Below are 24,469 nucleotides of genomic sequence, written 5' to 3' on the forward strand. Positions count from 1 at the left end.
CTTAAATGCCAATCTATCACATTGGGGAAGGCCAGGGTTGCACCTGGGGGAAAATCAATGGGTTACAAAGGATCAGCATAGTCACCAAAGCATGGTGGGATAGCTCACCAAGAGACGAGGGGATGGTCCCATCTAAGGGGTATTTCTCCTTAGGAGAGGGTTGGGATAAGCTTATCACAGCTCCCTCAGGGCACATTCCTCCAAAGGAAAACCTTGGCAGGCTCACCTTCCTCCACAAGCGGTTGTTTCTCACATTCTTTAGCTTTTTGACACAGAATGCCTTTGTTCTGACTTCAGCATGTCTGTTGAGGTTTGTGTTTTTTCTGTTTCTTCCTAGTTGGTGTTTTTGTTTTCTCTTTGCTCACCATGCTGGGATCATCCATCTTTGCTTTAGGCTTACACTTCAAGGCCTCGCCATACCTCCTCCTAATGATGTTAAAAGGAAGACAGCTCTTTGGTTCCAGAATGGGTCACTTACTAGTAAGGAATTCATATTTACATATTTTCAGATTTTCAGATTTACATCTCACCAAAGGGTCATGATACATTTTTGCCTTCTAGACCCTTGTCCTACCAGTCACCTTCACCTGCTCTTCGCCAGGGACTTGTGTCGTTGGCAGACCACTGCTCCTTGATTTTATGTGTTCTGAAATGTTTAAATCTTCCCCTCTAACAAGTTTGTCCTTCTTTCAAGAGTAGGGACTTGTTGCGATTTCGGAGACAGGCACAGAACAAAACACACAAGTTCATGTGACAACAGCTGAAGTTTATTGTTGGGCGCTCCCTTTTATAGGAACTTCAAATTTCCTGTGCTTACACATCTGATTGGTTGGGGTCTTAGCACCGCCCAGCTCACTGGCCAATTATATGTCTGCATTCATGATTCAAGGGGATTGGCTGGCATCCCCTGTTTGAATTTTAATCAGACCTATCATTATCATACCCAGGGACTTGTTTACTACTATAATCTAACAAGCCAGACTGATGCGATTTTGCTGCCTTTGAAGTTATTTTCATTTGCCTTATAGGAGGGATAAGTTCACCTCCCATACCCCTGCATGATTAAGTAAATTTTTAAATGGACTGTGAGGCTAGCACGTACCTCCTCTGGCACATGCCTCCTCTTGGTATGTGTAGAGCATCTCCCAGCCTGAGCTCTCCAGCTTGAGAGAGCTGTTGCTTCTATGCCATGCTCTTGGTCAAGCCTGTCTGTTCAAGAAAAGATTTTTCTCTTTTCAAAGTTGTGCAGAATCATTACCATATTACCTGGTTCAAGGGGAAGGAGGCATTTGGATTGACTCTGTCTTTCTCCTGTCTTGGGAGTGTCCTCAATTTCTTCTTCATCCAGCAGTCTGAGACAAAGTTTGGAATGCAGTGGACACTCTGGGGAGGCAAATATTTTTGGTGTTTTCTAGACCCAGGCCAGCCTGTCTTGTCCAATGATTAAAAGAACCTGAAAGAGGTAGTGAGGTAAGCAGAAAGTGGCACATGATTTTCCAGTTTTTCTTGTTGCTTTCTGTGTGCAATGAGTGGTGTTTTCTGCACTCATCCCAGAAAACCTGTTCTAACTCTCAGTGTCAGCCTGACAGTTTTGTTTTTTTGACATTTTTCAACATCTTCAGTCACAGTCAGTACTTAATATAGGAGTACTCCCATGGAATAGAAACTTTAGAGTGAGGGACAGGGAAATGTGTTTGTTATTCTGTACTTTGGCCAGCAGAACCTGCTGATTCTGCCAACAGTGTGTTTACTGGTCCCAGCAGAAGATGCATTGCACATGGCTGATTGAAACCACATGTTTATATTACTGTGAGAAGCAGAACCTGAATTGCACATTTCTTGGTTTGATTCGGTTCTAGGGCTTGTATCTTTAGAAGATTGGAGCTTCTCCCCTCTTTTTGGTGCAGTGAGATGAGATCTACCTTAAGTGTAAGGAATGGGTTAAATGGCACCTGAGTACTTTGCTGGAACAGTGATGTTAGGGAGACTTGCTTCAGGACCTTCTTTGTGTACAAAGAGTACAGAAAAGTGTTATTCACAAAACAAGGCAGTATGGACCATCACACACAGAAAAGAGACACATCTCTTGCAGAAGTTGAAACTGATTGGTGTCCTCTGATTCCAGCTCTGAGAGAAAGCTGTGGTGGGCATGGGGTGTCACATCCTGTCTGACATTTACTTTTGTGCTCAGGCAGCATTTGCAAGTACAGCACAATGACTTCTGGAGCCCTTTAAGGGGTCAATATATTAGACGAAGTGTGCATTTATCTCAGAGCTGTTTTGACTCTTTGGAAAACAAAATGGGTACAGAACCTCTTCTGAGAAGGATGTCTGCAGCAGATGAGCACTGCCAAACTTGCTTCAGCATAGGCAGCATAACCAGACTCACTACCCTGGAGCTGCCTGTGCTCACAGACCAGATTGATGTGGTAACTGCAGCAGGTCACACCAATGAAGACCTACAGCCTGGCTTTCTGGAGAGCCATGATATGCCTTCCCTGCTCTGGGGACCAGGGAAGCTTCCCAATGTCTGCCTTGGGTTTATTGCACAGTTCTGCTGCAGGTCAGGAGCATTCTAGTGACAGGCCAGATGAGCTCTGCATGAGAGACTCCGGTGGCTTTAGCCTCACTGGCCTCAGGCAGTCCTGCAGCTATGGGAGTGATATGTGGATAGAAAGGACTCTGTAACTCACAGAGTAGTTATAAGAGTAGGTATGAATTTATTCAGTGCTGAGGTGCATGGGGGATATCTCCTCCAAAGGCATGCACACCTTGGAGACTTGTTTCTCCCTTTTTATTCTCTACAAACTAAAGTTACACAGTATGCCTAATACATATTAATTTGCTAACCCCGCCTGTCCCTGCTTCATATTAAAATTAGTTCCACACCTATTTGCAGCTTCGCACTGCTCCTTGTTGGTCACTCTGGTGGGCTTTGGAGCTGAAGTCAGCATTTTTCCTTCAGCTGAACTTTTTACCTTGTCTTCTTGCTCATGCTCCCTTCAGTTCTTTTGACCCCACCTCTTTCCATTTCTTCTGGCTTAGGGGTCCAAAAGAATCCAAGGAACCCCCTCATCCTATGGTGCATTTATGCTTGCATCCTGTTTATGTATTCCAGCTCCTTATCTCATCCTGTAGTGTTTATTCTCTTCCTGCTATTATGGGAATTTATTCCCACTCAGCATTTCACACGGGTTTTGTAGCCCCTTCTTTTACGCAAGGCAATTTTATAAATTATTCCTAATTCTTAATTTCCCTGTTTCAGGAGCTCAGTGGGCAGAGCTCAGGGATTGTGACAGCGTGGTGCAAGGTAAGGGATCCTACTCCGTTTTAAGAGAATCCAGGCCTAGGAGTCACGGAGAATTCAGCATTGTACATGCAGTGGATTTTTGTCATTCAGTGCTCTCCACTCCGAGGAATTTCTAACACCTCTTGTTTTTCCCAGGGAGTCTGCTCTGGGTGCTGGGGTTTGTTTCAGCCCTCACAGTCAGCATACTTGGCAAAGTGGGGAGCTGGACTTGGATGGTGTTACGTTGCTGATGTTGGAGACAGGCATGTGCCAAAATACACCAAGGCGTCATGCGACAACAGCCAACTTTTACTGAGCGCTAGTCTCCTTATACAGCTTTGAAGGCCTGTGCGGTTAGTTCTGATTGGCTGAACCAGCTGCCATCCCACCAAACAGCCAATAGCTGCCCGTGTCCCAGGCGGCCTAGGCCTGCTCCTGAACAGCCCAGACTGGTAGAGTTATATAAATCAAGGTAATTATATAAACAGTTGTGTTTTAGTTATAAAATTAGGATTATTTATAACTGTGAGGCCTTCAGGACAGCTGTTAGCCACCACAGTGTTATCCAGCAAGAATCCAAAAAAGTAGTACATGGTGCTTTTTCATCTCTATCCTGGAAATCCCAGGTGCAGGAACACTGCCACCGAAGTGGCAGGGAAGGCTGTGGCAACAGGAGCCAGTCCTGGCCAGGAGAGGTGTCCTGGGGTGACTTTATGATGCTTGTATCCCCAGTCACCTTGTTTATGTTACATATTAAGTTCTGCACCTTTAAGACTGGCTCTGAGAGTGAAGTGGGGGAAGAAGCAGTGTGCAGTTTGTGTTGATAAAGAGCCCTCACTCCTCCGCATCCTGCTCCTGGACTGTGCTGTCTACAGCACGGACAGACAGTGGGACACAGCTCTCCTTTGCCGTTAGTTAGTTTTTAGCTAGCTGAGGTAGAGAAGTTCCCCAGACTGGTTTTTTCCCCTTCTTATTGGATCTGTTCAAACCTGCTCTGGACTGAACACCCAGCCAAACCCCAGGAGCTCATGCCTGTGGCTCACTGGGGCCTGGGCCTCAGCACTTTCCATCACTGGAGGGACTGATAAGTGACTGAGTGGGCCGAGCTCCACCACATGAAAAGGACTTTTTCTGGATTTGCCATCTCATTGAACAGCAAGAGGTGTTATTGTTTAATATTATTCAATTTCTGTTAAATAAACAGTTTTTTCCACTTTTCTCCAAGGAAATATCTTCCCAAACCATTTGGGGGAGGGGCCACTTGAATTTGCTTTCTGGAAGGACCCCACTTGGAGGTTCTCTCCCAAATTTGCCCTAAACCAGAAGAGGTTCAACCCTGCAGAGCAGTGCTGAGAAGATCACATCTGTGAGCCACTAGCCAAGAGTTCCGCTGCCTGGAGCCTTCCAGAGAGCTCAGGTAGCACTTGGAATGGCAGTAGCTTTCTGAGCCAGTTACTTTCTGACTGTAAGTGGCTCAGAGGAGCATTTTGTTTACCAAAATAGCTGGTAGCCTCCCTCTGAACTGCTTTCTGGCTCATGGGATCCAGGATAGGAAATAGCTAATCTGGGCAGTACTGAACTCTCTTGCCAGCCCTTATCTTCAATTCCTCCTTGCATTCTGACTAGGAACTAGCACTACAAGCAACTCTGGTCTGCAATTTTTATGTCACTTTGATCTATTAGATAGCTTCCTTCTCATGAAAGTACTCTCAACTGGTTTCTGTAGTTGTCTTTCACCTAAGGACGTGCAGTGGACTCATAACAGAGATTGCTTTAAAACAGTCTCTTGCAGCCAGAACCTTTATAAAAATAAGAAAGCTTTTTTGTTTTCTTTACTGGACAATGTTAAAGAAGGAATGTTTTAGAGTCAGCACATCTCAAATTTCACTTAAGAGATGAACGAGCTGCCTTTCATTTCCCTTTTACATGCCATTACTTCTTAAATCTCTTGTGCCCTTCTGTGGCTTGCAGAAAGTAATAGTTGTGTGAAGCTGGGCTATTTTCCTGGAGAGTGGGAGTACATTTTTGCTGCAGATTCAGGACATCCAGCACCTTCTCCTTCACTACTGGCTGCTGGTCCTTACCATCATGTTCTTCTACAACTGAGTCTTCCCGTTTGTGGCAGACACCAGGTACTCTTCTATGGTTGTGGCCCACTGACCGACATGAGCCAACAAAGCCTTGCAGGCCTCACTTTTGGGAGGACTGGGAAAGAGAGGGGTGGGTAATAGGCTTGTTCCTTCCACTTGTGAAATATGGAGAAACATGCCTTTAACATCTAAAGGTTTGAGGGTTCTTCAACCTTTCTTTCCCTTCAAAGATTAGAGAAGCTTTTGAAAGACTGCAAAAATACCTTAAGGGAAAATGATTCATCCAATATTTAAAGCTTCAAACACTGCCAAAGGAGGATCAGAAGGATTTGGGAGAAGGGAAGAAATATGCCATTTGAAAAACAGCCCACAGACATTTCACCTTTGTGACAGACCAGCAAAGTAGGTGTCTCCTGAGCTGGGTGGGGTGGGGCGTCAACTCCACAGGCCTGGGGCAGCTCTGCTCTGCAGCTGCTGTACTCTGCTGTGTCTGGAACATAACTAGGCTTGCTCAGCCTGGGTTTGTACAAGAGGAAGGCTTTGCCTCTGGTGAAAGCTTCTGACTTCCTTTTTAATGCTTGCCTTTGCTTAAAAGAAAGCAGCAACCTGGACATCTAAATTGCAATTCCTGCTTCTGTCCTGGGGCTCTATCACAGACTTGTTTTGCTGCTTTGCTCCCCTTTGTGGATGATGTAGCAGCTTCTATCATGTAATGAGGATGAACTTTTATATGTAAGGCTTGCAGTAAAAGAAATAAAATAATTTTGGTAGTATTTCATTAGTGATTTAAAAGAGGCCACTGTGAAATCAGAAGGGAAATGTCATCAGCATGACAACTGATGGGAAGTAGCCATACAGGTAGCCAAATCAAGTTTTAAGTAGCCACAAGATATTTAAATAAACCTCTGTGAAAGCTGTTAAACTGAATGACTGTAAATTCTATAAAGAATTTGAGGCAGTTTAATGAAATTTCTGCATGTCACTAACAAAGCTGAAAGGCTGGTTTTGACAGTGGGGTTTTTTCTTTGCTGTAACCAGGTCTCCTTAAAGGAACTTCCTGGGGCAAGTCCTAGTATTTCTCAAATGCAGATGTTCAATATAAATGCTGATCTTTGCTGCTAGATTATTTTTAAACCATGGTCCTGCCCCTCAGCCTTCATCTCCTTGAACTGATAAGGCTTTTAGCCTCTTAAAACAGGATGTCAAAACTTCACCCATTAGGTTTGGACAGGTGATGGAACATTGCTTCTGTGAACGGTGCTGATACAGGAAACACATGCTCCACTTTAACCTGCAGTTTCACTCTGAACTTGCAGAAGTGTCTTGACAGTGTCTGAAAATATCAGCTCCTCTGTGGTGTGCACTAATTGAAAAGAAAGTAAACCACCAAAGGCTTGGCACTACAAACCGGAAGGAATCAAGCTTGTGTACAAGTCCCCTCATTCAAACCCTTCCTGCCCATATGCTTGTGCTCACACTTACTTTCTATCAAAATAACCACTTCAAGAACACTAATTATTTTATTTTCTTGGCTTAATTTTATTTTTAGCAAGTATATCCAGGATAAATATTCTGGTTAAAATCAGTGGGCTGCTGCTTACATTTTTGGGGCAGCGTATGACATCTCCATCATTCTCTCCGCAGCAGTTGGCATATTAATTGTGAGTACACAAAACATGAAGCACTCACTGATAACTTGCTCCTGATTTTTTTGGAAATGTCTGCTACAGGCACTTCAAACAGAAGCAGGGGGGCTGTTCCACCTGTTGTGGCTGAACGAGGAGTCCTTTATATCTTTGCAAACTGCAGGATGCACCTTAACTTGACTTAAATTACAAGAAATAAAATTTCCCTGTTTTAACCTCTGTCCTATAATTGTGCTATGGCAGCATCAACCCATGGTACACGGCTGTGCATTTTGGGAAGTCTGAGACTGAAACATAAAGGACTGGGATAAGCTTTGCAAGTGGATGGGAAAGGACAATCTGCATGCAATCAGGCCATGTTTTGTCAAATAAAATTCCTTATTTCCATAATGATGAAGGTATAATGTTTTTCCTTCCCCTTTGTTAAAGCCTGGGATTTCGTTTGAGTACCAGACACCTAGTACTTCAGTATTTCAGTCTCAGTGCAGAAGTATGCAAGAGGTAGAACAGCTGATCTGCTACACTGCCAACAGCCAGGAAATGCCATGTCACTGCCACTCCTGCCAGCCCTCTTTTGCATAGCCCCATGTGCCACCATGACTCACGGGAAGCAGGGGCCCCTAGAAGAGACTTTCTGTTCATTCCCTTCACCAGGACTTCACTGGACTGAGAGGTGTCCTTGCTATTGGCTGTTCCATGTTGACTCTGCCAGTCTTTGCTTTCCTGGCATTCACATCTGTGCCTCTACCGGTCTATACCATCTGGCTGGGGATCACTTACTCCTTTGCTGCAGTGAGTACAGTCCCCCACTGTAGCTGGGTGTATTGCAGCTACACTCCTACATCTGGATGGTGTATTACTGCTGCCCTGGTGTCCTGCTAAGCAGGTTTCACAGCCACAGGTTGAAGTCACTGGCTCTACAAGCCTGAAGTTGTGGGAGCCTAATTAGATGGGCAGATCATACCCTGGGCAGAGTTCCTAGCATGAACGGAATAAACCTGAAGCCTTGAGAGATGTGTTGCTGGGGGGATGCTGATAGAATCATCCTACCTAGACTTATAAGGTCAAAACCTTGTCCTGTGGCTGCGATTGGCTATTTCACACCAGGTAACCCTAGGTATTGTGAAGCCCACCATGCCCCTGGGTCTTTGGAAGCTGCCTCTCAGACCATGCAGTCTCTCTATGAACATTAAAATCTATCGGGCAATTCCATCAAACCCAACCCGTTATCATTGCCATGCCGCCCAGCCGGGTCAGTCCCAAATCACAGAGCTGACTGTGACATGAAGTCTTTGCTTAGTAACAAATAACCCTAAAGAATCAACAATGGAGCAGAAAGGCAGAGCACAGAGCAAACAGAGTTTGAACATCTCCATGGATGGAGACTCTCTGGGCCACCTGTCCCACTGTCTGATGCCTTGCAGGAAAAATGTGTGTCCTTGTGTCCAGATGGAATTCTGTGTGGTTTCTCTTGTGCCCATTGCCACTTGTCCAGAGCAGAGTCTGGATCCCTCATCCTTGCTCCCTCCCAGCAGGTACTTGAGCACATGAGTCAGATCTCTGAGAGCCTTCCTGAGCAGCCCCAGCTTTCTCAGCCCCTCGTCCTGTGACAGATGCTCTAGTCCCTTTATCACTTTTGTGGCCCATGACTACATCCCCTAAATCACATCTGTCTTGTTCTAGGGAGGTCAAAACTGCACACAGTGCTTCAGGTAAGAACTCATCAGCACTTTGACACAGCTGGCAAATCAGAGTCCTGCTAGACTGTGGCTTCAAAATATCCTTAGGCCCCCACTTCTTGTACTATTCTTCAGTGCTGAAATCCTGCACTTGCATTTTTTCAGAGGAAAAATCCCATGATGAATTTCCAGCTGTAACTATGAAAAAACATATGCAGCAGGGCTGTAAACTGATGTTGGAGACTTGTGAACAGAACAGCTTGTGTTCACAGCTGATTTATGTGCTAATACCCTGGCTTAATAGCAGTGACTTCAGCCTGGTTTGCTGACTCCATCAGCTTTCTTAGTTAATGCCATGTGATGCAGCAGCTAAACTCAAAGGGGGTTGGTACTGCTACAAGTGCTGGGATAACCACTCAAAGTCCTGTACTTGCTCCTTCAAGGAAGAAGCTTGCTCAAAAGCCAGCCATTCCTGTTTGACATCCCACAATCTACCTCCAAATTACTAGAAAAGAAACTTCACTCTTCTATTTTGAAAAAGAGTTGTGACATACTTTCCTTAAAGTCTGCCAGTGGTTAACAAGGTTCTCATTGATGTAGCACCAAAGTCTGTCTGCTCTGCTGGGTGTCACAGCCTTCCTGTACCCCTCCTGTTTTCACTGCCTACATGGAGAACTTCTATTAGCTAGAGAGGGTTTTATAGAAACCATAGAACAATGGTCCTTGCACTTGCTTATAAAAGCCCTACCCACAGAATCTGAAGATGTGGGGACATTCTAGTGACCTTTGGGTCTGTTGCACAAAGACCATCTTCAGGGTGGGAGGACTCTACTGGAGCTTCTCACCGGCAGAGTTATTTCTGGACAGGCCACTCCTGTCTTTCAGCTCAAATGGATAAATCTTGAAGCTGACATAACAATAAGGAGGGAGATGATGACCTTACCTGCTAACCTCCACTGGGCACACTGATTGCTTACTCAGCTTTCTTCAGTAATGACCCCCTGATGACCGGGAAGCCACCTTCACTTTGCCTGTCTTCCCCATTTTTGCTGGACACCAGCACCCAATTTGCAGCTGGGATACCAGAGCTCAGCTCTGAGCTTTCAAAAAGGCAATTGCATGGCTCTCACGCTTTGCTTGAGTTTGTCATGAATATGAAAGGGTGGCATTCACAAAGGTCAACATGCTGCAAGAAATGGAAGGAAACAATCAGGGTTTTTTTTGTTTAACTTTTGTAGTGTTGCACTGATTATGGGTAACTGAAACCCCCATGCCTTACAATGTCCCCAGCCTTAGACAACCCAGACATTTAAGCTGCACATATTCTCTGGCAGAACATTCCTCTTGCCAAAGACACAGTAGATTGAAACACGTAAAATACAGACTGAAACCTTAAAGTGGATATTAGTTCAGGCAGTTCACACTGATTTGGACTTGGGTTGCCCTTCATGCCCAAGTGCTTGCTCCCAACAGCCAGAATGTTAAACACTGACACAGTAGAACACATATCTATGTAAGTCTGTGGGAGGAGACAGTGGAGAAAAAGCCATCATCTTTATGATCTTTATGAAGAACCTGGCATAATGTTAAGTTCCTGTTACTTTAAGAGGCCCCTGTGCTTTTAATACACCTGAACACAGAGGTCTGTGGTTTTGGCTTAAGTGGCACGTAACACACCCAAGCAGCAGCAGAGGAGGGGTCATGAAACCAAAGGCAGCACAGCTACTATTTTAAGTATCTGTATATGTAGGAGGGAAGAGAAAAGCAGTGGGTAAGAACACAATCAGAAGTCAGCTGGACCTAGAAAGGCTGGTAAGTAAAACAAATTCCTGCATTCCTGCTGGCTATGTGAGAGTATTTTGACCCACTTAAGGAAGAAGAGGTTTTCATATGAATATAAGGAAATTGAAAGAAAGGGAAAGCAAATTCAAGATGAGACTGTCTTTATTCCCAGAAGCAAGATAAAACTACAAAAATAATCAGGGCTGCTAATTTAGCCCAGTAATTTAAATCTGCCTCTTCCTGCTCACCAACTGTGTTCAAAGGGAGGAGTGGAAACAGCCTAGGCAGCCAGCTTTGCCTGCTGGGAGACTTCTGGGCATCAGTTTTTGGCCAGCAATGAATTATTACCCAGTCCACTTCTTGCACAGCTGATAACCAGTAATGACAGAAAAAGCTTACATGTGACCAAGTCTCCCCACAGCCAGGATGCTGTGACCTGTCTTTGCTTCTTCAGAAACAATGGAAAATTCCAGCCTCAATGACAATCCATCACCTTTTTCAAAGGGAGGTGATACACAGTTTCAGCAGAGCTTCAGCTGAAATTCAACAAGAGACACATCAGGGGCTTGGAAAAATCACTGGGTGACCACCTCTATCACAGAATCACCCAGGTAGCCAGGACACTTGGACATCCACACACCATTAACATGGTGATTGTATTGATCATAAGCAACTCTGACAACCTTCCAGGGAACATACTACAGCAGTAACTCATTTTGTCCTTTAAAAGCTCACAGTAATGCTGCTTAAAACACCAACAAAGGACATTAATCTTCCTCATTGAAATTGCAATGCAGGGTGTGATGCAGTGATGCAACAGTATCAGACAGTGCTTGCTTTAAAGGTTTTGCACAGTAGCCAGCAGTCTTCACAGGGAAAAACATGCATGATCTGGCTTAACTGGCACACATGGGCATCAGGAGGGATGACACACTGCAGCTGGGCTGTTCACTAGAGCCGTGAGGTCTTTTACAGGACAGGCACAGTGACATGTTTAGGGACTAAGCACCAGATATGCCTAGAACCACATATGACTCACGAAAGTATGCAAGTCCTCCTTTAACCACTTCCTAGGCTAAGCTCACTATGGACACCATCATTTTCCTTCCCAGATTGAAACAGCAACTCAGAAAACATTCCATCCCAAGTGTTTAGCTACAAACTGGCAGTTCTGGGGAAAGCAATGAGGTGACATGCACAGTTGCAAAGTGGAGCTATACTGCAGTCTACTGTAGGCTGCAGCTCAAATGAAAGACAGTCCTTCATTGCTAATGGGCTATCAAGGACATTGCCACATTCCCACATTATGCAGATCCTACCCAAACTGTACATGCTTCAGAGGAGAGTTCTGAATTGTAAATGGCCGAACACAGAAGTCACTGTAGGAGTGAGGGCTGGCTGAGAGGCTGTGTGAGCATCACAGCCTGGAAGTTCAGGGATGAATGCCAGACACACAACAACCTGGCTGAGAGGTCACTGTATCCAGATCACCTAGAACTGCAATGTCAGTAGCTGCAGTACCCTTCTGTCAGCCAATGCAGTCAAGCACATGAAAGGTGTTTTATGCACTCACTAGAAACATACAAATAAGGGTATGACTTCACATAAAGAATATGCCCTGCTCAAGGAGGATTACTATGTTTTTCTGCAAATAGCCTTAAATATTTAAAATATTTTAATATTTAATTCTATTTACAGTATTGCTGAAGAACATAACAGAATCCCAGTGTGGTATCATGGAATGTTGTCCACAAAAAGGCATTAAGCTGATCTCTTGCTACCGTCCTACGCCATCACAGATAAGAGGTATCTGTTTCACAGGAAGCCTTGGGCAGGATGTCACAGCTCCTGAGCACAGTCCTATGTACAGAAGGCCTGAAAATATATGTGCAGTTTTTCCCATTTCAGACCATGAAATTCACCAGTGTCTCTATGGTGAAACAGAGTACTGACCAATTTATAAAATCAGGCATCTACAGCACACAATGAAGTAACAAAACACAGAGGTTTATTGATAACTGCATGTTCTGTCATTTGATTTCCAATCCCCTTATGTCCCAGAGAAATGCTCAGATCAATCTTACCTGAAGAGTTGAAAACACTGTTTAGATCCCAAAGAAAGAAATGCAAGAAAATTAACATAGTTTAACTAATTTAAGGCCTAGTTAGAAGTTGCTTTTAAAAGACAGGCACTGAAGCCAATGCACAACAGGTACTAAAAGATGCCAAATGCTTGGTATTGCAGGTAGCATTCGCTACCAGAGCCTGCAATGTAGGAAGCAGCCCCTGGCTGACTTTTCTACATGACAGCTTCCTGTCAAGTACTGGAACAAGGAACTGGAATGGCTAACATGTCCAAGACTGAGCCAGAGGCTGGAGAGCACAGACTCAGGAAGAGCTGCTAAGAAATAAAAGTTTGGAAGTAACTTAAGTTCATTCCAGGGTTGCAGTTTGAACTACTGCCCTGTTTTCCTGGGAGGAAAATTAATAGGCAGCTCCAAACCAATCTGAAAGATACAAAGGCATTTAAATCCCTACTTGCGATGGCTGTTTCTCCCCTAGCACTGCCCCATATGTTTCACTATTTGAAAAGGCAACTAAGTCTTAAAGCAGTCACCCATTGCTGCTGATACAAGGGAACTGCATGACCTAGGAAGCATTAAAATCACAGAGAAGTTTAGCACCTGGCTCAGCACCCTGTCTCAATGGCAGCAGCTCCCAGGGAACATGGGCTAGAACTGCAGTGAATATACATAATAAGGCCACTTTTTCTTTTGTGTACCTAAACAACTCCTGTTTTGATATGTCAGATTTAAAAGCTCTGTATTCAAGATATTTAATATTAAGCACCTACAGTTAACAGTCATATATATATATCAAAGCTCTGGATATGATCATAAAATCCATTCAGAGAACAAACCCTCTCCCAAAAACATCTGTGCAAACATTCACATCTTCCAAACATGATTTACGAGAGATTTTAGTAATACAAACCTTCTGTTTGTGCTGGCTTTGTTTTTCCAACTAAGGTAATCTACAGCAAAATCAATTACTGCTCTAGGCTGGGGAGAACTCGCGTAATTCTCCCAACCTTACCAACAAAAGTCAACAGGAGACAGTCAAAGGCAAAGGTAAGGCTGATGAAATACAGGAGAATTCACTAACAGACTCAGCACAGGCAAAGCCAACAGGAAATTCATTGTAGTAGAGATAGGAGAACAGTCCTGATTTCCATGGGGCGCCAAGTGAACGCCTGTGCTGAAGATAAGCCCTTTCTACAGAGGCTGGGTCAGAGTGACCTGGCTGATAACTCAGTATATTCTCCATGGTAACTGTAAACTTCCACATTGCCTCTGTTCAAAGAGTACCATAAAGCTATTGTTTGCACCCACATCTTTACCAGAAAACATACAAGCACTAAACTAGAAGCACCTACATGAAACAGCATGTTGGACTGTCACATGTGAAGAGCCAGTCACAGTAATCTGCAAATTACTAAAGGCATCCGAAAGACCTGAATACCTGGGGAGGGGAAGACCACAATCTTTACAAACATATGATGGTTTATGAGTAAAAAGAAACTTTCAGCTTATTTTGTCCTTGTATCAGCAATCATGTGCTGCAAGCAAGAAAAGAGAAAAAGAAGCAATCACTGAAGACACTCTTAACCATGGCAGCACTACTTGTTCCAGTGGAAGATATTTATAGTCACATGACTGCAAGTCACCGCATGCTGTGAAGCTGCATCCCACTGCCTAGGGGAAATCCCAGACTACCTGCTGTACTTCATAATCTTCAGGTGTGACTTCCAGGCCTCTTCCCATTCACAATGTTTGACATGTTGACTGAATGGATAAGCCTGATTCCACAAGAGCATGCTGAACCACAAGCTAGCTAAGAACCTAGAAGTGTGAGGAACTCACCACTAAGTAGCACTGATTTTTCACAAAGTTACACTAACATCCTGCTCTGCCACCCATCCAGGCAGGCCAATACTCACATCTTCCACAAGGCACCCATTCCCTCCCCAGCATGTCCTCCCCAAATCAACCAGTTAGCCTTCCTACATACTCTAACATAACCCTCATCCATCTGCCTAAGAATCTATTCACAAGCAATAGTGTATAAACTGACCTCAACACCATAGACAACAGTTTCTCCATTAGTGAAAATTACACGATAACCCTAATAGAACGCAATGCTGGATTTCCCCCCTGGTGGATTGAGAACTTTGTTGTGTGAGCGTGGCCTTGGCCCTAGTCGGGGTTCGTGATTGTCTATCTTGGGTTCTGGCTCCTTCCATCGCTCCTCTTTGCTCAGAGCTTTTTTCTCGCCTCTGTCTTCCAGGTGTGGTTTGATATTTTCTGTCGCTGCATTAAAAAAAACAGATTAGATCATCAGATCACTTACTATTCTGTAGTGCACAAAGTGCCTCATTTTCTGTGGGCTGCATTTTCCACATCTCCCATCCACAACACACCTAGGTTTCTCATTATCTGTTCATTTTTCCTGAAGGAAACATGTGCTAAGAAAAGAATTTCACTTTTCACAAGAATTCCTCTCTTCCTTCATCAGTCTTTCTAACAAGGATATGAAGACTGAGCAACACACCTTCAGAATTATTTTGGCAGTTGCAGGCAATTAAGCGCTACAACGTATCAATCAATCCTTTCATACTGAGCTTGAAAGCAGGGTTCCCATCAATCTTTAACAATTAGCTGAGTAATATATTTTGTCAGTCAGCTGCTTAATATTTACAACCACAGAAGGCAAAAATTAGCCATTTGAAGAAGATGGCAAGAGAGGAAGAGGTAACCTGATAACATGCTTTGCCATATACAAATTCCATACATATCTGTATATACACACATGGTATCAAGCAAAGTCTAAACATACACACACAGAATATCATGACTCACACCTGTGTTCTCCTCAGTAACAACAAGAGAACCATTTCCCCGACACAAGCAATTAGATTTCTGACTAAACTTTTCAGTTATATTATCCTAAAAATATGAGAATAAGACTAATGTTTAAGCAGAAGCACAAGAAAATTCCTCATAGCTTATCTTCCCAAAAAGAACAAAGGAAAGAATTTATCTTGCTGACCTTCTAGCTTCTTTGGTATTTCCTCTTCTTTCAAGACTATGTGATCCTGCAAAGAAATCGAAAACTATCTTAGTGTATTATTGCTCTCAAACAGCAAATCTGTCACAAATAATCCTTCTGGAAGTTTTGCTTCATTTCTAAGATAATAGATCACTGATCAAATAAAAGTAAGCTGTGTGTAGCCCTTAATCCCTTCCATTTCTACAGAACCCCAAAAGCAGGGGCACAAATCTTCTATGTTACAGCAAGGTGCACATCTCAGACAGTTCATTGAAACATGAATGAAGAGGCTACATTAGATCACCAAAATGGCAAGCACAGCAGTGGTGGGTTAACTGCCAGACAATTTTAGAGGTCTTCTCCAACCATAAGGATTTTAACGTCAGGAATTACCATTCCTGTCAAGCACCTGCTATCACACAGGAGAAGTTGGTACACACAACTATAATACAAGCAGCCCTTGAAGACCCTATTTTTATGCAGCAATCCCTGTCTTCAGCAAGTATCCCAACAGTCAGGTAATAATCAAAGCATTTTAAGACCATTTCCCCGACAATCTGAATTGACTGTTGGAAATACACAGACACACTTCAGAGAAGTATGTTTTCCCACCCATAAAACTCAATCTGCAGTAGTTTTTGTAAGTATGCTGTCTTCTTTCCATCTCAGTTTCTCCCCACAATTCCAATACTCTAACTAATGACATAAGAATTTCTACAATGTTGTCCTCCATTTAGTCAAGAATTCATGGGAATTAAAGTTATATTTCTATAAAAGTACCTAAAAAGAGTGATCATTCCAATAAAGGGGTACAGAGAAACAAAGAAAAGCCCTCTCCTACACCAACAGCACTACTCCTGCCAAAACCTAGCTCCCAATCTTGTTTTTCCTCCTCCTCCTCCTTTCATATGGTCTCAAATACTATTCAGAACATGCATAACAAGAAAGCACTCTACCAACACCTTAAATTTAAGGGGAAAAACACAAAGGCAAGAAAGTTAAATTGGACTTTGGTTCTTTCTTCCTAAGCTTCTAGGAAAAACTACACTTGTAGTCAGCACAATGATAATTTCTGTCCTGGTTCCAGCCAGTAAGGGGTAATTTTTGCAGTGGCCAGGGAAGGCATGGCTGAGACCTGGAGCTTATTCTATGCCACAACATGTGCAGGGTGTGGGGGGAAGACATCCCTTCTGGCTGGCAGTGGTGTGGCCGAGCGGTTGGGGTAGCACTGTGTTCCTTGTGGTGAGCACTCACGTGTGAATTGTTCATCCTTCTTGTACACTCCATTACTAATTTTGTTGCTGTTACTGTTCTTTTTGTATCTCATTGCTATTTCCAGTAAATTGCTCTTATTTCAACCCATGATTTTTACCTTTTACCTCAAATTTCCCTCCCCAGCCACAGAAGGAAGGGGGAGGGGAGTGTGAGTGGTGCATGGTTTGGAGCATTTTCAATGGGAACACTAAACAGGGGAATACCATTCCTAAACCATGTCAGTTTCATAGAATGTTAAATTTCCATGCTATTTGACATGCCAAAAACATTATCACCATAATAGCTACTCACTTTTTAGTATTTACTGACAGTAAGGCAGCAAGTTGTAAATCTGCATATAGGTCACTTAAATACAGTAACTGGTAATGTATCCTGCTTTTTCCAAACCCAGATGTGGTCTTAACTACAAGCAACTATTACACATCCCAGCTTCTAGATAAAAACTCAACTGTATAACCTATGTATAACAACTGTAACACTATACTAAGAGACTTTTGTGTCTCTTGTACAAATCAAGTACCTGCTGGGCCTGATACCACTGATCCCAAATTCACTTTTTCACTGTTGGTCACTTAAGCTTAATCTGTTCAAGTGCTTTCAAGGTGACTGTAGATACACGTATTTAGGAGGGGTGAAGTGCACAACCAGGCCTCACAAAGGTTTATGACTGTAGCTCATCAACTTCCCAAGTCTGCATCAAAATCACATCTGCCAAACTGCAGAATAAGGAGAAATATCTCCTCCCTATCCAGTTTTTTTTTTTTTTTTTTGAACACACATCCACAGTCTAATTAATACTTTTACAACAAACTGCAGAGATCTGATACACCCAAAATAATAAGCTATCAAAGAGACTTTAGGAATACATCTAACTCAAAGTCACTCCATGCACACTCAGTTCTGTTCTTAGGGAGAGTGCAGGTACATGAGAGAGCACAACAGGACCCTAGAGCTGCTGGCTTCTTGATCTGACAGCAACAGAAGTACAAATACCTTGGGTTTGTTCGGGTGTGCTCGCACAATGCTAGGAGAGACAGGAGACCCAAAGATATCACTTGTCTTCCCACCAGGTGGATTCATGCGTGGACGAGGCTGAGTAGAACTAGAATCCTCAAAAATGCCACTTTCTTTTCCTCCTGCAAGGCAGTTGTTAAGAATTTTTTTCCTAGATTACTTTTATCACACTATAGTAAAAAAAAATCAAAAAGATATATAATTTAAGGACTTCTACAACCCTGCTGCCTAGGGACTTCGTCTTATTTGCCTAGTTGAAATCCTTTATTACAATTCACCTGTGGTTCTCAAATTGAGCTAACTGCTGATACAGCTCTACAATAGAAGCTGTTTCATCAATTCATTTCCTCAATTTGGAAAGAATGAAGATTTGAATGACATGCTAAAAAGTTTGTGAACATACAGATCACTGAAATATTCATATATTCAGGAGTTTGAAGAGATTTGTTGTTCAACCCTAATCAGTATCTAAAAAGGCAACATAAAAAAGACAGATCCCAGTGTTCTAGTTTAGGAACACAAAATCATTCTATGCTGCAATTCAGAGCCCAATCACACAGAAAGAGGGGGCAGCTTTTACCTGGAGGGTTTGTTCTTTTTGGAATGTTCTGAGGTTGTTCTGATGCTCCAAAGATATTGGATGCCATCCGGTGTGGCCTGCTTGAAGAAGACACTTCTTCTGTACTCCCAAAAAGATTACTAGAGTCTCCCCCTGGGGGCTTCAATACTCTGTATTACAGAATGAGAAACAATATCCAAAAGTTCATTTAAAATTTATAGCATTTAACATATTTGATGTCGTCCCCTTCCCATTCTCTCCTTGTATGTAATTATCCTGATTTTAATTTACTTTAGGTGATTCTGCTACATCCATGAAGTATCTACATTTCAAGAGCTGTTTTAATATTCTTAAGTTCAGAACAAATATTGCCAACCTCCTTGATCATTAAGGTATCTGTGATTACATGGAATGATCCTAACACTGCCACCTACACAAATGGCTATGCTATCTGTGCTGTTCCAGAATTTCTTCACAGGGAGAATGGGATTCTTCACTGCAATGGGCTGACCAGGGGAGTGGTAGAGTCACCATCCCTGGAGGTGTTCACAAAATGACTGAGTGTGGCACTTAATGTTCTGGTCTAGTTAACAAGTAGTCAAACTTTGAACTCCATGATTTCAGAGGGCTTTTCCAACCTTAACGATTCTGGGATTCTGTATCAAAAATAATTTTTGCAGTTACATCTACCAATTACCCACAGTCTTAGCAGCTGAACAAAGGTAGTAGCTCAATTATACTATTAATCTGAACCCTTGATCTGGAACCTAAAGTAACCTTTGCTTTTAAACCAAGAGAACAGTTACAAACTGCAAGATCTTGATCCTACCCAACCTGAATATAATTCAAATGTCAGCGAATTGTTACAACCCCTCCTCTCCCTAGCCCTGTAACAGCAGCACTTCATTACAGGTGAGCTACACGGAGCATAAAATGAAGTTCCTCTTGGTGCCAAGATCTACTCCAGTTTAAGATTTAGTTTCACAAAAATAGAGATATTTGGCTACTCTGTCAGAAAATGAGCTTTGTGTGCATTTCAGATCTCAAGATGCAGAAAGCAGTTTTAGGCCTTTCGGAAAGGAGGAGAAAAAAGTTCCTATTTTAGTCTGGGGATAGTTTATATAGACAGTACTAGCCTCAAAGGGACTGTCTTTGCTGGCCAATTTCAATATTTAATCCTTAGTATGACTGTGGATTTAATAAATGCCTTCAGCTTAAGGAGTAACTAGAATTTCAGCAGATAGGACAACTCCTTGTCCAAAGCACAGGTTAGATCATATAAAGCTTATTTATTTACAATTTAGTGTCCAATGGACTACAGATCCACTAGCCTCCGTGCTCTCCATGTATTTTAGAAGACTTAAACCCACTATTAAAGCAGACATTGTATAGGTAAATTATGAATTTCAATCATTCACTATGGATGCTAACTGAAGCAGGGAGCACGGTGCCTGTGGAAATTGCGGGCCACATAGCTTTCTCAGTCTTGCCTGGGAAAGTGGCCTGGAAATTCCACAGGCACTGTGCTCCCTGCTTCACAGTTAGCATCCATAATTCACAATGGCCCAGAAATCATGAGGCAGTTTAAGTATTTAAAGTGGGGAGACTGAAGGAAAAGGGAACTCTACAAAACAGTAGTTTGGGAAAGGTCTCTGTAAAAATAGATTCCTCTTACATAATTTAAATTATTTTTGACTTTTTCTGTTCTTTTCAGTTTTTTTTTAACTGCATTTAGTCTTTTTTGCATTCCAGCTACATTAAGTATACCAGCAAAGAGACTGAAAGGAAGTAAAAAGCTGTTTATACAGCTGGAGCCTCTTACACTCCAGATTCACTCAATTTACCATGCTGTTTGCTAAACACATGCCTACAAGCAGGGGGGGGGAATAATAATATAACTTAATAATATAACTACATTCAGAATTTTTTTGGTTTAAGAAAAATAGCAAGTCATAAGAATCAAATTACTTCTCATTCCTGCAATGGGTTTTAATAGCTATGCATAAAGAAATTCTAGAGAAAATCCATTTTAAGATTGAAAATATTGATAATTCAGTAAAGAAATTTCATCAAAATAAATCCGATACTGATTAATCTTATACTGTCCTCTTATTTTCAGCTTAGTATCACTAAGAAAACCATTCTGTGGAACAAATTAACCAGAGGTATGGTTACCAGGTTAACCACATGATGCTTACAAGGTGGAAATCAAGTACAAGTACAAGAGTACAAGTACCTCTTCTGCCAGCATCAAGCAAAATGATGTCTTTATATACACAATGTGGATTTACCACCTCAGTTTCAAGAATTTCAAAATGCTGGGAACCTCCCAAGCATTACATAAACTTCCATATGGCAGTGACTATGGCAGTGACACCAGGTTAATAAAATTTGAACTAATACAAAGTCAGACAACTAAGTCATTCACAGGAATTATCAAAAATAACCTTGAAATACAGCAACAAAGTCTGTCAGCTGATGCCAATAAAGAGGGCAGGGCTTTGCGCTCATTCCCTCCAACCAGATATGTGGGAGACTACGAAGCTATTTTCTTGTTGTGTAGCCTTTAGAGCACTGCTGGCCTCCTTGTACTACCTCATACTCAGTTCTAGAGCAGTAAGACATGCAAGTCCCCCAAATCAAGCAAGAAAATCAGATTTCACTTGTAAATCCCACCAAAGGAAAAAAGCATGCTAAACTTGGCAAGTTGAGCTGCTTCAACAGAGTACACAGGTATTTAATACATACTGTATAGTAACTTTAGTTTATAGTCATTTTAGTTTACATCAGTATTATGCCAGTTTATATAGAGATGTTTTTGTTCCTTTTAGCCAGGTAGGCTGGGTTTTTCTTCCTTTGGGAAGGTGTTGTTTTATTCTTTCAAGTAATGAAAAAACAACCCTTTGTCTTCTACAAAATCTTAAATCTGCCTTTCTCTCCCTCCCCTCCAGCAGACCAGAAGTTTGTGAACTCCTCTAAAACAGCTAAATCAAGACCCCTATTCTTCAAGTTTAAAAGCCCTTACTAATTGTTTTGTTCTCTTCTGGCAAATTTGAAGAATTTTTATTAGTTGTTCTGATCTTTTTTTTTATCCTCTACATTCTAACACACTTGAATTTGAATGCCCTTTCCTCATTAAGCCTTTCAGCCAACCTATGGAAGCCTTATCCATTACATCAAGACACCCTCTACATATTTTATTTTTTTTTAAATCCTGCCTGAAAGTTAAACACTGAAGTTTTACCAGTTTTCAGACTGTTCTAATATGGTAGATAAGAGATGCATTATACATTAGAAACTAGCAGAAAGCAGGTGTTGAGGTTTGGAACTGCAGGCTCTAAAACAAGACCAGAGGTCCTGGGGCGCTCCTGCTATGGGATCAATAGAAATTCACAGCTCATTAAACAGCTCACTCACATACAAACAGCAAGCTGTCTTAAGCAGCCATATTCTTCATCTGAAAGCTCCAAAATACTCTGCAGTGGCCTCAATGGGACTAGAGGAACATGAGTATTACATTTCCAAGATGGTTAAATTTATCATTGTCAGCTCTTTGCAGTAGTTGTGAAACTGCTCATACACCGGATGAATCAAGGGTATGTTAATACAATGCATCTTTATAGCGCACAACAACGGAACAACTCTGTCCTGCGTTGCTTTTAGAAGCTCTTAGACATACAGTTCCATGTTTTATTTTGAAAAAGCAAAACTTCCTTAAAAATACAAAGTGTCATTGCTGAAGTTTAATAAAATAAAACTAGGCAGTTAATTCAATTCAGCAAACTAGCTGCTTGCTCTATCACTGTACACATTTACAGGATCACTAGAAACATTTCACTGGACAATTAAGTGAAAGCTATCACTTATAATCTTCTTTGCATCATTTACTTCTAACAGCAATACCTCTGTATTATGAAGTTCTCAAAATGCAAACACTTGTTTATAATTTTCTAGGAAAGATTTTCACACTAGGAAGACTTTTTTTTCCCCCCACTTCCACAGCTGGTGGTGGTTGCTGCAGGGATTTGGAATTAGGCTCAATTTTAATTAGAGCAACTTCTACATACCAAGAACTGAAAAAGGATTTGCATTCTCACTAAACAAAGTTTTGTTCAGGGAATGAACAGAATAAGCTGTGTCTTTAAACCAAGTACTGTTCCCCTTAATGGCATAGGCCATGAGTCAATATAGTAAACACCTCAGAGACCACGCTGTAAACCTGCTAAAGGAAATTCCTGCGGTGCTGACACGGGCTCTGGTACAGAGCTGTGAGTGGCTCCAGCCTGCTCTCAGGCACCAAAAACACACCCTAACACGGCAACGGGGAACAAGCTGTAAGGCTTTTGCTCGCTGTTAACTAACACGTGGCAATGGTTTGCCCGGAAACCAAATTTATGCGTTAAAACGTGGTTTCAAAATTACTATGAGAACAGACACTTCTCAGAGACTACACCAAGGACAGAGCATCCTCAAGTCTTCTAAAACCAGGTCAACAGCTTGGAGCGACTGGAATGCGGGAAAGCTTAAAGCGTTCTTAGACAATTTAGAAACCTTTCCTCCTTCCCGCACGCGACACCCTCGCAGATGGATTATCACCGCACTCACACCCTGCGGTATTCAGCGTATCTGCCCTGCTTCAAAGCAAGCAATATACTTCAACTTCGTAGGGCGAAAACAAGCCGACATCTGCTTCTGCAAGCGTTTGTGCTGAATCCTCCCTCTTACAGCTTCACAGGAAGTAGCTGGGGCCCCTCGCTTCCCTTTAGAAGAAACACGGCGGGAGAAGGTGCTCCCCAGCGCTAGGCCCTTCTCCCCGCGCCGGAGTCCCTGCAGGCGCTCTGGGGTCGGGACGGGCGAGGCGCGTCCGCCTCGCCCGCGCCCGGCCCTGGGGCTCTCCCCATGTGCCCCAAGCGTGGCCTCAGCCCGAGGCAGCACCGACGGGAGCGCAGTGTGGCCGCTCCCCGCCCAGCCCCCGGGGAGCGGGACAACTAAACTGAGGCACGGCTAAGGCAGGAGCCGTACGCTGGCTTCTATCCGGCAGTACGGGAGGTATGAGGCTACTCAGGAGGGATCCGATCTCCTCGGCCTGAGCCTACATCCCCGCCCCGCCCCCCTCTCCCCCTCACGGCCCTCAGCCGGAGCCCGCACCTCCCGCGCCCGAACAAAGCCCCGCCGAGGACTCCGCGCCGCCGTTCTCTTCCCTCCCGCCCCGCCGAGCGTTCCCAGCTGCCCCACCTGGAGCTAGGCTTGGCCGGCTCGACCTCAGTGCCCTGGAACATGGTGGCACTCAGGAGCTCCACTCCACAGCCCACTGCAACCGCGCCGCGGGGAGAGCCGGCCACCCCGCCTTGCCCCGGCCATTGGCCCATTTAGCTGCCCATCACGACGAGCAGCCTATCGAACGCAGTCCACCCAACTCGAGATCCCGCCTGCTCATCCAGCCTTGCAGAGGGAGGGAAGCTTAAAACTACCCGGGTCTGCGCTCATCCTGAGCGCCTCCCATTGGTTACACTGCCCGTCCGTCAGAGGCAACTGCACAACCATTGGCTGAAGGAAGGGCGGGGCGAGCAGATTGCGGGCATTTAAGGGGCGGGGCGGGGTTGGTGTATGGGCTGTGGTAGCCCAGAGGGGTCTCGTGTAATCCTCAACCATACAGTTGGGACCTTATGTAAGGGTTTCACCTCGAAATGGTGATGCAAAACAGCAAACTGGAGGAAGATCATAGTACGGAATAACCTCAGAGAGGACTTCGTAACCTGCTGCCCTCCACAGCGTTTCCGAGTTCTAGGATACCCGAGCAGCAGTCCCGAGCCTCACCCGTACCCGGCAGCCCTCGGCAGCCCCTCAGGCGCAGAGGGAGCGTTGCGCGGAGCAGCGCGGGAGATTTAAGCGGCTCCAGGGGGCGCGGGCAGTTTGCTCAGTTTCCAGTCATTACAGTTGCTGAGAAAACTTAAATGTATGGTGCCCACTCAGCAGGGAACAGAGTCCCCTAAACTCACCAAAAAAAGAAGTGGTGGCTCAGACTG

The 24,469-nt window shown here is 43.5% G+C and overlaps 1 protein-coding gene and 1 pseudogene across 1 annotated transcript; one reads left to right on the plus strand and one right to left on the minus strand.

Moving 5' to 3' along the window:
• Window positions 1-12,333, plus strand: part of LOC131584609 (major facilitator superfamily domain-containing protein 1-like) — a 31,329-nt pseudogene extending 18,996 nt beyond the window's left edge.
• Window positions 12,334-12,472: 139 nt separating this feature from the next.
• Window positions 12,473-23,834, minus strand: JPT2 (Jupiter microtubule associated homolog 2). The gene is made up of 5 exons (XM_058849694.1): window positions 23,679-23,834; window positions 18,465-18,613; window positions 17,864-18,006; window positions 15,596-15,641; window positions 12,473-14,856 (listed from the first exon to the last, which is right to left on the minus strand). Exons 1-5 carry the CDS (start codon window positions 23,810-23,812, stop codon window positions 14,672-14,674), a joined length of 657 nt encoding a protein of 218 aa, XP_058705677.1. The 5' UTR covers window positions 23,813-23,834; the 3' UTR covers window positions 12,473-14,671.
• Between the last annotated feature and the right edge of the window lie 635 nt (window positions 23,835-24,469).

The sequence above is a fragment of the Poecile atricapillus genome, chromosome 14, assembly GCF_030490865.1.
Source record: "Poecile atricapillus isolate bPoeAtr1 chromosome 14, bPoeAtr1.hap1, whole genome shotgun sequence".
NCBI classification, from domain to species: domain Eukaryota; kingdom Metazoa; phylum Chordata; class Aves; order Passeriformes; family Paridae; genus Poecile; species Poecile atricapillus.